The sequence below is a fragment of the Buteo buteo genome, chromosome 26 (genome assembly GCF_964188355.1).
Source record: "Buteo buteo chromosome 26, bButBut1.hap1.1, whole genome shotgun sequence".
NCBI classification, from domain to species: domain Eukaryota; kingdom Metazoa; phylum Chordata; class Aves; order Accipitriformes; family Accipitridae; genus Buteo; species Buteo buteo.
In genome coordinates, this window is record NC_134196.1 from 6,683,239 (window position 1) to 6,698,224 (window position 14,986).

General features: G+C 38.5%; 1 protein-coding gene across 2 annotated transcripts in view; it reads left to right on the forward strand.

The window, feature by feature from the left end:
* Nucleotides 1–12,984, forward strand: part of KITLG (KIT ligand) — a 57,428-nt gene extending 44,444 nt beyond the window's left edge. For both annotated transcript variants that reach the window (XM_075057916.1, XM_075057918.1), the window contains 4 exons: nt 5,201–5,310; nt 5,814–5,890; nt 7,383–7,466; nt 8,691–12,984. In XM_075057916.1, coding sequence (XP_074914017.1) covers nt 5,201–5,310; nt 5,814–5,890; nt 7,383–7,422 — 227 coding nt within the window. In that variant the 3' untranslated portion in view covers nt 7,423–7,466; nt 8,691–12,984. The remainder of the gene's footprint in view (nt 1–5,200; nt 5,311–5,813; nt 5,891–7,382; nt 7,467–8,690) is intronic.
* Nucleotides 12,985–14,986: the final 2,002 nt, after the last annotated feature.

Here is a 14,986-nt window from a genome sequence, read left to right on the forward strand (position 1 = left end):
AGAGACAGATATGTTATAGGAGCAGTTCCGATGAAAGGAGTTTGACCCAGTACAGTAACAGGAGGGATGCTGGGCAGTGTGGCGGAGTGCGGCACCTGAGTCTGTACTGTGGAGAGGAGTACAGAAGCAGGTTTATTAATCTTGTTTTATAACTGGAACAGATAATCAAGTAGGGAAAAAGCCTAATTAAAATAATGCAGTAAGTCAAAGAAATTGCTTGGCTGACCATATGCTGTACAGGTGTGTTTTAACTGATTATCATTCTCTTAAGCAATTTATTGGAAAATTGGATATCAGTTAACAGCCTTATTTAGAAATGACATGAGGACTGCATGTCTGCGGCTGGGGACAGTTTGAACTCTTAATCAGATTAAATTACATTAACTTGGACATTGGATTCTGACTGGTTATACTTTAGTTATTTGTTTGGAGTTTTTTGAAGGGAGGGACCTACAACATCTTTGTTGGCATCTCTGTCTTACTCCCTGAAAATGGTCTTCAGTACTGATTTTAGTTTTGTCTTGGCTTTATTGCTGAGTAAGTGTTCTTTTTTACTTAATACCTGCCTTCCTGGAAGGAACAACAATGCACAAACCTTATTACTTCCCATGTGAATACTCCCCAGCACAGAGGACCCTGTCTGCTGGCTTCAGTCCTGTTCTCAGAACAGCACCACTAGATTCAAATTTCAAAAAGGAAAACATTTGGAGAAGAAGGGAGACGTGAAAAAAGCATCTCCAGACACAAACTACTGCAATTTTTTTTTTTAAATGACCCTCATTAATTTTAAACAGTTTTAAATTGAGCTATTTAAAATTAATGGTTTCTAGACCATTTAGAAGCACTCACTGTTTGCAAAAGAACCCTTCTAGATTAATAATAAATTTTGAATCTATTAATAAAGTCTGTGCAGTCAGATGACTTGAACTGCTCTTAATTCTAAATTCAACTTAGACAAACCTGAAGTGCATCATCTAATAAAATCATTTGAGATAATTATCATAGAAATTGTATATAATATAAATTAGCTAAATTACATTTTTTCATGTTGTTGCTACATTTGTTGAAAGAGTCATATTTCATTAATTCATTGTTACTACACAACAATAAAATTAAACTACTATAATAGAGTAGAATCTTGACTAAATCTACACCAGAAGTCTTACCCCAACTACATGTAAAATGGAAAAATTATCCTGTTCTAATTTTTTTTTGAATGTCAGTAATGCTGTTTTCATCTTTGTAATATTGAATGTAGATCTGTGGCATGTTCCCACTCCATCTTTTCCCCCATAAAATTCTCAAAATACCACCACCCTCAATTTATTTAGGCTGGTTTGTTTTCTTCTCTTTGTGTTACATGACTGTAGTCCAATTTAAATTCCAATTAACTGTTTAAGTCCCAGTCTCATTGATATTTCTCTGAATCATTATACCATGCATAGTTTAGAGAATTCAGATGAGATGGTTCCTGTGTAAAGAACAAGTGTGAGGGTAAGAACTCTGTAGTCCTGATCCATTTTTTCAGTGGACCAAACAATAAATAGTAGGGGTTTTTTTGTTGTTTGGTTTTTTGGGGTTTTTTTTTTGCCATCAGATTAATCTCATGTTGCTCTGACTAAAGCTTGAACTTACTAGCTGTTACTAACACTTCTCACTCAATTTAGTGCCATGGTATTACTTATATTTTCATGGAAAGTTCAGCATTGCTTTCTTCCATTTTTGCTTGTAATTTCCTCACAATAATTTGGCTGTATTATTCAGTACTGAACAGTTCAAACAATGTGTAAACACAAAGAACTCTAACTGTTTTTAGGAAGAAGGTCTACTTTTATAGTTAAGCAAAGAATACCATAGTTTAATTCAGTAATTGCACAACAATTTGAAAATGTTCACCCACGGCTTAATGCAATTTGTGTTGCCTTCTGTGCCTTTGTTCCTTCGCTCCAAATTTACAGTTAATGGAAAACCCTAATGAACAGGTGAGAGCTGCTCTGTATTTTTATAGATAAGATCTTGTGGTAATTGTGTTGGAGCTGAGCAGAGGTGAACTGAAAATTCCTTTGAGAAATATATGGCCAAAAAAAATCGAGCCAGTGCTTTGAATCTTAATTGGTTGCTAAACTTACACACATGGCTCAAGGTGGAGAGCAGCTCAATAACTTCATTGTGTAGTTTAGTGGCTTTTCATGTAAATATATTTTGTTCACAGGTTAATATCCCAATGTCCATGAAGACTATACATGAATCTACATCAGATGAGCTCATTTCCTAAGGGTTTCTTCCATAAGGTGCAGAGTGAGGGCTCTGAGAGGTGCTGGCCTTCTTCCACTCCCCTTTTGCACCTTGCTAGGTAGTGTCTATTTTAAGTGAATGATATACTAACTGCAAAACCAACAGTTCCTCTGGCATTGCCCAAGGAGTTCACAAAGTTGCTGATACACCTGGTTGCTCCTATTCCTTCTCCTACTCTGCCTTCACAACTGCTGGGAGTGGGAATCTTTCTGTGTAGAGCTCTAAAGCTTCTAACAGAGAAAAAGTTCCTGTGGAAGGAATAAAAACCTATTGGCAGCCAGCTTGCTTTCCTTATCTCCCTTTTCTTCATTAGGACACAGGTCCCCAGGAGGTTCTCCAGACTTGAAAATTCTCCAACCTGTTCTGTTTTAGATGTTACTATAAATAAAAGGCACACGAAGAAACCTGCTGTGGCTCATTTCATTCTCTCCAGATCTTTCAAGAGACTTTTTTCTGGACTTGAAAGTGAAATTAAATAATCTGTTGTTTGGTTTTTAAGGTAGTTATGGGTTACTTAACTTTCAAATTAATTCATAAACTATCAAGTTATGAAAAAAAAATCTGTTGTCATTTTTAAAACACAGGCTGGGGAGGGTGTCACAATTTGAGTGTATTTAGGATCCATCCCTGGGTTGCAGATCCCCATGTGGAAAGCTAATTATGAATTCCTTTCGGTTTTCCATAGATGCTGAAGAAAGCATCTGCATTGGAGATATCTTCTCAGAAATCAAATTTTTCCACTTTTAGATACCTCATTGTAAAGGGAGTTCTTCTGTTGTGTAGGACTCTCTAAAGTTGTGAAAAATAGTGGTAAAAATGCGGGTGCTCGACTGTCACTGATTGCCCTGCACACAGAACATTTCTCTAGAAGTCCATGTAAAGACAGAATGGTTGCCCAGCATTGCAGAGTAGGCAGAGGATTTTTGAGGTTATATACTCTACCATAACATGTTATCAAATAAATTATGCTCTGTATGTCCTGAAAAGTTTTTCCTTTTGATTTTTATTTCACTTTTCCTTTTTTTCTGAAGTTTGAAGAGCAGAATCCAGAGAACATGACCATCCCCATAGGATTTACATAATTCAGTTGTATAACTCAGCGGTCTCTCACTGGGGAGAATGGCTAATGGTATCAGGCAAATCAGTGTTACAATTTTCTTGACTAGAGCACAAGAGCAATATAGGAATTTTCTTCTGAGAATATGCTGAGAATACAATTCAGATAAAGTAATGACAGGAATTTTTTTTTTTTGAGATGTTCAGGCTGGCTCTGCCCCACTTGAGTTTTGTCCAGATTTCTTGAAGGTCAGTTCTGCAAGCAAACCTCCTCTATGCCTTATCTGGGACGGACAGTTTGAGAAAAGATATGCTGCTCCAGTTAATTTCTGCTGCTGGTTTTAATGTCTGAGGAGACAGAGGCAGACTAATCAATAGCCTCTCTTTTTCAGCTGATGTTCACCTCTGTAGAACTTTGTTGCTATCTTTCCCTTCTCCTCTGTAGACAGATTTCTTCCATGGTAAGCTAGCATCGGTTCTGCTTGACCAATGTTTTCTTTTAGTGTGCCAAGTCTACCAAATGTAAGTAAAATTCAAGCCCCTATAGTCAGAACCTAGAGTTTGTAAACAGCGTATGAGATACAGAGCTTTATGTAGTATATAAGATACAGACTTTTTGTTTCTTACTTTTTACTTCTGTCTATCATGACTCTAGAAAACACAGCTGAATTTCAGAGATAAAAAGAACAATTGTGTAAAAACTTGCAAAATGTCAACCAGAAGATCTCAGAGGCTTGAAAATTAGTTGCTATTTAATTATGAGAATGCTCCTTTCTAAGCTAAAGAGGCTGTTTAATAATGTACTAAATGCACTTTGCTTGACCCAGTATATCATACCGTACGTGCTTAGACATTTGCTGTTTGCATGAATCACACAAACTTCTAGTGCTAACAGACCATTTTCATTTCTGTATCTAATCACCTACACTTTTCCAGTGCTTACAGTTTGGTTCTTTTCCTGTAATCTGATAATACACCCACCAGTTGAGCTGCAGACACCAAATCTTGAAATGAACTAAAACTAGGTGGATGGTGTCTAAACTAGCAGTCTCCTGTGGCTCACTTTGCATTTCAGAGGGTGGATCCCAGGGTGACTCTGCAGGACTTTTCACATCCTGCTCTTGATTAAATAATTGGAGGGTCACATTTTAGTCTCAGCATGCATACAGCTCCCTGTGAGCGGAATGGGATTGCTTGTGTACATAAAAGCCTAGAATTTAGGCTCTTCCATATAAAATTTAAAAAGCTATCAAGAAATGGTTACACCAAATAACACAAAGCTAGACTTCAAGGTACAAGGGTTTGATCTTCCTGAAGCTAGCAGGACCTTTCCAGACAGACATTAGAAATGAAGTCAGGCTTATTTTGTTAAATTAACCTCCCTCAAGAGGCCTCGTATTGGTCATTCATTAGTGGCAAGGCAAAGTGTCTATCTGCAGTCAGTGGGATGTGTCTTACGGAACTTAAGCAAATGCATGAAGTGACACGTATATTCTCTTCCAAAGAATTACTTTGTGTTACAAAATAAGTCCTTTAAAAATTGATAAACCCAAAACTTTGAAATGCGGGAAAGAGAAAATTCTCTACAAATGCCAAAAGGAGAATTAGTGTTGGAACTTTTCAATACAGCTGTTTCAGAAATGGGAGGAGCATCCTTGTGGTCAAAAATTTCCTGTGATATTTTGTATGAAGTGCACCTCGTGTACACAGCGCTTTGAAGTATCTGTTCTGCTATTTAAGGTGCTGTTATGTAGGTGGTGCATAAAAGTGCTCTTGCTAATAGTGTTGCCCTGAAGATAGTTTTCTGCTATAAATCTGTCTTCACTAACGAGAACATCTGTAATTACAGAAGAGGCACTTGGCTTCATTAGCAGCTCCAGCCTGCAAGGGATCAGCATAGCACTGACATCATTGCTGTCTCTTCTTATTGGCTTTATTTTGGGAGCCATATACTGGAAGGTAAGAAATATTGCATTTAATTGTTTACATAGTGATACTACATTTCGTAGCTATGGGGAGGCAGGAAGAACAGAACCATTCTGCATTTGAAAGCAAGAGACGTCTCTTTTGATCTTCGCTGAACTGTGTGACATACCAATGTAAATCTATGTTGTCAAATTCTTGAATTCCACCACCAAAGTGCAAATCCTGTCTTATCAGCATGATAACTGTCTAATTGGAAATTAAAAACAAGGGATTACCTCAATTTCCCAGCTCTCCTATTATATCTCGAGAAGAGGATTCTTTTGCTTTTGCCCCTTGTGCCTCTGCCTACAATACAAAGGCTTTGATAGTAAAATTATACCAGTAGAAGATGTATGTTAGAAGTCAAGATTTGGCCTACAATTTGCAAGATGACCTTGGTAATGAAAATCTGAAGCAAACTGAAACATACAACAATTGTTTAGGGCGTTGTTAAAGAAAGCTTTAGAATATTTATATTTAATGCATTTTCTCCCTAGAAAACACATCCCAAATCCAGACCAGAAAGTGATGAAACTACACAGTGTCATGACTGTCAAGAGGAAAATGAGATAAGGTATACTGTTTCACTTTATATACGTATATAGAAATGTAAGTTTATCTTTGAGAGCTATTTCCTGAAGGTTTCTCTCTAGCTCTAAGACAAACACCAAAAATACCAAACACAAGTTTCTTGCTGTAGAGGCAATATGTGTGCTTAGGGTGTGTCCTTTAAAGAAGCTTCTAGTTTGAATATCAAAATTGATATGGAGAAGATTTCTGCATAGAAAATTTTATTAAGGGGACATTACCTTTACTTTATCAATCCTTACTCCCACTGTGAGAAAGGATTGCTGAGACCCATAGGGGAAGCAACAAAAAAAAAAAAAAAAAAAAAAAAAATTTGTTATTTGCTGTGTGGTGTAAAGCTAGGTTGATATTATGTAAAAGAATAGGAAACAATGTCTTCCTGGCTGTGTTCCTAAATCCTTCTAAATATTTTTTACATTAACATTTTTATGTTCTTTCACTTTTTTACATTCCCCAGGGTATGTGTATATAAGCATCTATGGTTTCCAGGCCTTTTTTTAATGTTCGTAGAAAGTTAATGAGAACTCATTCAAATCCTAATAACTTCCTAAGATCATCCTGGAATGATTCACGGCTCTATTCATACTTGAACTCTTCTTTATCTGATTTTAAAGCAGAAAAATTTCTGTGTAACTCAGTCAATCAAATATACCTTAGAAATAACAGTTGAAGACATTCAAAGTTGCTCAGGCATGACTTGGGCAAAGAAGTCTGTGAAATTCATAGAAGGACTTAGGGATATTTCAAGTTAGAATAGTTCATGCTAAAGCACTTTGAGAATATGATCTAACCTCATATTTCAGGGTGTGTGTTTGGTCAAATTTTAACTATGAGAGATTAAGGGGAAGGTCTGATGCAGATGGCAGAAGGTCACATCTTATCCTGTAGGCTTCTCGCACTGTGCAAAATGCCTGGTGCTGCCTGCTGTTGAAGGCAGAAATAGGCAAGGTTCTGATCTAGCAGTTTGATCACAGGAGCTGAAATTTTCAGTGTTTAAACTTTATAGAATAATACATTCTTAAATTTTCTTCATGTACAGTACATAGAATGGAAGACTCTGTATTCACCACATATATTAGTTGCTACAAATAACTCATCCTGCACCTCATCCTCACAGGTATTAAAACTTGTGAAATGGAACATGCATCTTCCTTTTAACTTCACAGGAAATATAAAACATTGTTTTATAGGAAGACAAGAGGAAAGAGGAAACAATTAGTTAAATGCAGGAGATGGCCTTAACAGGAACTATAAACAGGTTACATTCTCCATCAGATGTCTTCTTAAATATATGGCATATGTTTTTTTTCTCCCTCCTCCCTGAGAAATTTGTAATATTCATATGTAACTAGGAAGACCTAATAGCAAACAAATTCAAATACATTAGGTTCCCTTTTATTGTAACTAATGGATAAACCCTTCCATTCTATTTCCTTGAAACACTAGCGTTGTAGTAATAAAGTACCTTTTTTTTCCAGTATGTTGCAGCAAAAAGAAAAGGAACATCTACAAGTGTAGCTGTTGCTTTTTCTCCCTCAACACTGTTACTGTTTCGTGTACTGGTAAGTTGTTATGGTTGAGAGTCTTACCATAGGCTTAACTTTTGGCTGCTGAAATATAAAGTGATTCAGAGTCCATTTTGGGGAAAAAAAATAAAATAAACCAAAACTTGTTATCAGTAGGCTTCACTTCTACCTAAGATCTCTAGCAGCTAATGTAATTAATCCTGTAGTGTTAATTTAGGCATTTGATTTTTAAACTGAATGTTACAAAATGAAATATGCTGGAATTCCAAAATGAAGGACAGCTACTGCTTCTCCTTTTTGGCATGAGAGCCGATATGGAGAAGTCTTCAGCTGTTGTCCTACAGCTGTTTCAAAGCAGCATGACCTAAAAAACACAGTCCTTAAACTAGCAGGTGAGTGTAGGAAAACAGGCCAAGTAGAGCTGAGCTTCTATTAATTGTTGCTTACTTGGCACATTTTGCAGCCTCTGTAGCCTTATCAGATACATCATCCTTGCTTTAGTATGTAAGAGTGAGCAGCAAAGCTGAGCGAGCTTTCTCAGTCTCAGCTGTCCTCTGCAGAGCCGTGCACGTCTCTGGCAAGGGGCTTCTTCCCGCAGGAGTCGTGCTGTACGTAACCCACAGCATCTCTGGCAAGGGTCTGGAAGATTCAAGCAGCGCTGAATGCTTCATTTTATATTGTGAGTGGAAAGAGCAGCGTAAGAGTATAACAGTCAGTCCAGGTCTTGCAGTTCATCCTGGAGCGGTCATTCTCAGGTGTAGTCCAGAGTGTTCATTGTGATCAAGATAGCTAGAGCTTGAGAGATTTCCAGTCTCCTTAACTGCTTTGTTCTAACATCTGCTTACTGGGAAGGGAAACCATCACTGCATTGGACAATTAATTTGATTTTCCCAAAGATGTAAACTCAGTTTGGTATTGGCTTGTCCAGATGACTTCAATGGGAAGTTTTCTGTTGGGGATTGCCAGATACCAAAATGCACAAACATAACAGTTCTGTAAAACCATCAGAGTTGTTTCATCACCATAGCTGACATCAGTGAGCTTTTGCAGGCAAGCGTGTTGTTGGCCCAGGGAAGTACATCTTATAACAATAATTTTTCATGCAGAATAAAGGAATGTCTATGCAAGTGTCGTCAAATTTATCTATTTCCAAAACTATAAGAAAAAAAATCTATGTTATATGTCTGTGAAAAGCTCTACTGTTTAGTAATACAGAGAGGAAAATTAATCAGCAAAATTATAATTTGTTTTTCTCTTCAGGCAGGTAACAGTTCCATGTTCGCTTCATAAATGAAGCAGCTTTAAGCACATTCGTATTCCTTCTGGAGTGACAGACTGAGTCTGCATCTGTTGTTGCTGCCCATGACTCCATAGACATGATATAGAAATGAGGACAATTTGTGTTCGTTACTGTGAAACCAACACTGAATTGAACAACGACAAGAAGAGTGTGCACTTAGCAGGACTGTATCTTATGTGAATATCTACCTTGTGTGGCATTTGGGGATTTGTAATGCATTAATACTTTCAGCTGACTCTGGCAAACATGTCCTGAACAAAAAGCATCTTTCAAATGCCTCCAACTATGTGTAATCATTGAAAGTCATAAATACCTTTGCATCCTTAATTTAAGTTCTGTGTCCTCTACCTTACCCTGGTGTCTTCAGGTGGAGTTATCTGATCTGACAGAAAACGCAGAAATGGATACAGATAATATACTCTTCAATATTGTATATAAAACTTGAAAGCAAAGTCATGCCATGGACCCATGTTCTAGCCTTTTACTTAGAAGAAGCTGTGTTTATGCCTGGCAAAGGCCGTGTGTACAGCAACACGTGGTCTCTGTCGCGTGCCAGGTGGCTGGTTGCCCACCCCAGAAAGCCTCAAGAATTCGTCAGTGTTGGTGGTCTCTGTTCAGGAGGAGCAATTACTGGATGAAGACAAAGTAAACAGGAGGTGAATGTACCTCATGGAGCTTCGAACCATTATGAGTAACTGCTGGGTATGTGAACACTGGTGAAATTTCTAGCCATGCCAAGGGAAGGGAAAGTAAAGAGTCTGAATTGCGTTCAAACATCAGAATAAAGACAAACCCATGAAATGCATTTTAAATGCTGAAGATGCATGCCATTGATACTTTGTCTTTAAATGTATAGCATAGAAAATCTGAAAAATCCTGAGAGTGTATTTAGCTTTTACTTACATCAGCTGTAATTAATGTTTGCGTTGTGTTTTAAGTGATTAGTAAGCTTTAATATCCTGGCATTCTCCACTCTTAAAGTTAATTCTCTTGAAACAGAAGAAAAAGGCTCTTTTCCCCACTTGTCTTCTGCATCTATTGCTGTTCTAGCAGCCATGGAATCTGTACAGGACTGATGTACAGACATGCATTTTCAAGTAAATCCTAAAAATACTATGGTAAAAGTTACAAGTGTAGTTGTACATCTTTTCATCTTGGCTCTTTCCAGATAAGGGGTATGAATTATTTATCTGTATTAGGGTTTTGCACTTCAGAAGGTAAAGGTGGCTCACTTCAGATGACAAACTGTCAACTTTCATTAAACTGACCAGGTCAGCAAGAGTTTTAGTTTAAGTAACTTGAAAACTTAAAAAAAAAAAAACAACACCCAAAACCAAAAAACAAACCGCCACCCTTTTAATGTTTTGCATAAAGGTGGAGTTCTCTTTAAAGTATATAGTTACTTAATTTTTTAAGAATTCTTGTGGAAATTTTAATCGTCTGCTGAATTTTCTGAAAACCATGCATAAAAATAATATGACATACATATAATATATACGTGTGTGTGCGTGTGTGTATTATTGGTAAAACTGATTCATCTTTCATACTTACCAAAAAGAAAAAAACTCAAAACCTTACTACGTTTGATGATAGAGCTTATGTGTGCATGTAGCTACTCTGCGTGGAATTTTGACCTTACTGAGGTCAGTGTTGAAACTTCTTGTGAATTAATTGATACAAGGATTTGATAATGTGGAACTATTTTTTTATTTATACTGAGGCCATTTTGTACTTCCTGGTGTCAGAAAAGGGTCCTCAAGTCCTGCTCAGCTGGTATAAATTAGCATAGTTCCATCAACATGAACAGAGCATCATCTGAGGAACTTCTCTTAGACTAGATCAAAAGAAGCTTAGTGTGAGAATTAGGCCTTCATTTTTATTCAGAAGATGCTGGAGCTCACCACTTAATAAGAAATAATCAAGGTTGCTCATCACTTCTAAAAAGCAAGTACATTCCAAATTTTAGGTCTGCAAAAATCAAGCAGAATTCCCCGTCTGCAGCTCAGTCTCGCTTGACATTGTATAGTTCTTTAGTCACAAGGCCCTCAGACTTTGTGTTTCAAACTTATTTAAGAGTCATCCTGAAAGAAATGTCAACATGACCTAACTGATGGGAAGTTTGCACCTTATTGGTAATGCGGAGAATACCTGCGTATTGATTTTGACAGAGTGGAAAAGTATCCATAGTAAATGGAAGCAATTATCCTTACACATTTTACAAAAACCTTAAATACTTTATGTTGCTTTACAGGATGTTCTCAAAGCAAGCTTATTTGAAGTTTCCAGTATTTTTCTTAGATTCAGTTAAATAAAAATCTTGTATTTATTAATGTTCTTTGTTCATAAGAATGTTAGTTTTCCTAAATGCGTTTTTTTCCAGAAAATCAAATACACGGTAATGTTGCACATTGGTGTGCCCCAAATTATACTTTGATATTCAAAATGCACAATGTTTAGGCTCCTTAGTCTACCGTTCAATACTATAAAAAATATCAGTTGTAAATTGAAACATACATTAAATCCAGATAGACCTTCCAAGAGTAACATCTTAAAATAGTAGCTAAGTCACTTTCAAATAATGTCAGATACTTTAATCTCTTCCAAGGAGCAAGGCAAACTTAAGGCTACATGAGAACAGAAAGAAAATTCATGTATAAATCTTCCCACTTCACATCACAAATGTTGTTCTTTGAATATGCACCAAAGTAGTACAACACATGGAGTAGCAGAACTGTTGTTGGAGCTCACGGTTTTCCTGTCCTCTGCACCCCCTTTTGAGAGATCTGAACAAAACATTGGGGGTTCTCAATCATTTTGCAAAGCAGAAGATGCTTCTAGACATTCATGGATACAGTGGATGGCATGGCACTTGGAAATGTGATCATGAAATTATTTGAACATTTCTGTGCCCAATTTGTCTACCCACTGAGGAGGCCCTTGTTTTGAAAGACTACTGACTTGTGGGACATCTTTGAAATAAATGAAAATAGAATAAGTTACTGTTCCGTGGGAGTAGGGATGGCAGAAATAGTCCTTCAATTACTTCTTTATCCAGTTGTAAGTTAAACTTCTGAAGAGTGATCAGTTTTCAGCCTTCTTTTTGGGTAGACAGAGCCCATGTATTAACACAGTCAGAAAATGAACACCCTTTCTCTAAAATGAAATTGGGGAGAAGCGAGTGTTGTATTTTTTATACAAAAGTCAACCAAATTTGTTTTTCAGGTATCTGTGGTTTTGTGAGAAACTAACATTTTTAGGTTTGCTTTGGCGTAGTTGAACTTTGCATGCAATTAATAGTGGCCTTGTGAGAATAAAAAGCAGATAGTTATATACTGAGTAACAAAATGTGCTACTTTAGATGTGTGTTTACTTGAATAAATTAATGGTACTTATTTCATCACAAGGTCATTTTATAAGTAAGCTTATAAAATGTGCTACACTATGGAGTATGTGTACAACCTGCACATTTTTTAAATTCTGATCTTCACCAGCTCTGTTTTCTCTGTTGCTCTCTCTTTGTAATACGCTGAAACTGTTCAGTACTAACAATACAACTATTAAATTGAAAAGCTAACTGTATATATAAAATACAGATATTTTGAGTTAGATTTACATTTAAGAATTATCCAACATTCTTCAATTCAGGAATCTGATTCAACTGTCTATTAAATGCAGATCTACAGTAATGGTGGCATGTTGCTATTATGTTATCAAATTGATGGAACGCGGAAGCTTCAGACTCTTTAGTGATAGAGACACAGACGTTTGCTGGTTGTATCATGGGCAAATTCATTTATTTCAGTGTAAATGTCAGCACAGTCTTGCATAGTTACATTCTGACTGAAGGTAATCAACAAAGTTTATAAAATGTGATGTGTATGTATATATGTGTCCTCTTAAAGATAGATGTTTTCCCAAATCCTTTTTTATACCAGTTCAAATTTGGAATTTACATTATATACATATACTTTATTGTTCTAAATAAAGATATTATGCACTGCCAAATAATCAGTATATCGCGTTGTCAGTCCCGCGAAAGACCTTTTTTTAAGTCCTGTCATCTCCTGGAAGAATTTTCTGCCAGAATGTATGCTATTAGATGCAGACTCCTTCATAAAACATTTCATTTCTTAATCATGCATTTTGAAGTCTTGTGCTACCAAAGTATATGTCCTCATTATCAGCCTTCAGTGCTGATCTGTAATGCATCTGTGATTATGAAAATTATTCAACTTCAGAATTAAAGGCTTCTTGTAGCTCCTTAATGAGCTTAAATTCGTTTGTGCCCTGCTTTAGGCAGTTTTTCACATCCCATTCTTGCTATTAGCCACATATTGGGATTTGAATTTATTTTACCACTAAAAAGTCTGAATGTTGTTGATGCACTTCTTTTGCAGTAAGTGGCATTTACCAACTCAAAAATGCTAGTACAAATAACAGGGGTTTTCAGCTGAGCCCAGAGTTTAGCCCATAAGGATGGCATCCTTCCTTTCAGGTTTCAGCAGTTTATTGTGGCTTTTCAGCAAGCAGCCCAGGACAGGGAATGAGGTTGGCAGGAAAACCTGCTCAGGGATCTCTGGCACCTCTCGGCTCCTGAGAGAGAATGAAAGGATGCCAGCCTGCGAGGAAGAGAGAAACCTACTGAGGCTTTCAGCCTACCTCAGGGAGAGGTAGGAAACTTGGAAGAAAGAGAGGCGACGCCGCAGTAGGCAGATATAGGGGTTTACAAATAGGAGTGAGGTACAGATAGGACTGATAAGAAGGAGCAGAGAGCAGGGTTAGTGGGCTGGGAGACAGGAACGGGATTTGGGGATGGCAGAGTTTCAGGCATGGACAAGAACGAGAGATGCGGCTGTTGGTGTGGACGCAGTAAGAAATGCAGAGCTGACGGGCTTCTCAGGTGGGTCGGAGGTACCGTGGGCGCTCGGTTCAGCCAGGGCTAGTTGAGCAGCACGGAGCTGCAGAGGTTGGAGATGAGCATGCTTCGTGTGGAAAGCAGCATTAATGTAACAAAAAGGAGGCAGGCTTGACCTGGAAATTCAGGAAGGCAGAATTAACAGCAGGGTACCTGGAAATGAGATGTGAGAGCTCTTGGCTAACAAAACGGCTCTCGCTGAAGGCAGGAGCTGGTAATTGGTAATCTGACTCAATGCCCACGTGGAGATCGGTGATGAGTGGTGTCCCGCAGGGGTCTGTATTGGGACCAGTACTGTTTAATATCTTCATCAATGGCATAGGCAGTGGGGTCGAGTGCACCCTCAGCACGTTTGCAGATGACACCAAGCTGAGCGGTGCGGTTGACACACCTGAGGGATGGGATGCCATCCAGAGGGACGTGGACAAGCTCGAGAAGTGGGTCCATATGAACCTCATGAGGTTCAACAGGGCCAAGTGCAAGGTCCTGCACCTGGGTCAGGGCAACCCCCGTACCAATACAGGCTGGGGGATGAAGGGGTTGAGAGCAGCCCTGCTCTTTGAGGGCTGAGAAGGACTTGGGAATACTGGGGGATGAAAAGCTGGACACGAGCCGGCAACGTGCGCTCGCAGCCCAGAAAGCCAACCATATCCTGGGCTGCATCAGAAGGAGCGTGACCAGCAGGTGGAGGGAGGGGATTCTGCCCCTCTGCTCCGCTCTGGTGAGACCCCCCCTGCAGTACTGCCTCCAGATCTGGGGTCCTCAGCACGGGAAAGACACGGACCTGTTCGAGCGGGTCCAGAGGAAGGACACAGAAATGATGAGAGGGCTGGAACACCTCTCCTATGAAGACAGGCTGAGAGAGTTGGGGTTGTTCAGCCTGGAGAGGAGAAGGCTCCGGGGAGACCTTGTAGCAGCCTTTCAATACTTAAAGGGGGCTTATAAGAAAGGTGGGGACAGACTTTTTAGTAGGTCCTGTTGCAATAGGACAAGGGGTAATGGTCTTAAACTAAAAGAAAGTAGATTTAGACTAGATATAAGGAAGAAATTTTTTATGATGAGGGTGGTGAAACACTGGCCCAGGTTGCCCAAGAGGTGGTAGGTGCCCCATCCCTGGAACATCCAAGGTCAGGGTGGACAGGGCTCTGAGCAACCTGATCTAGTTGAAGATGTCCCTGCTCGTTGCAGGGGGATTGGACTAGATGATCTTTAAAGGTCCCTTCCAACCCAAATAACTGTATGGTGCTATGATTCTATGTATTGTAACACTTATATGGAGTAAAGGGTAAGAGTGAAAGTCTGGGAATAGAGATGTATCTCTTCAGCTGAAGAGACACCACC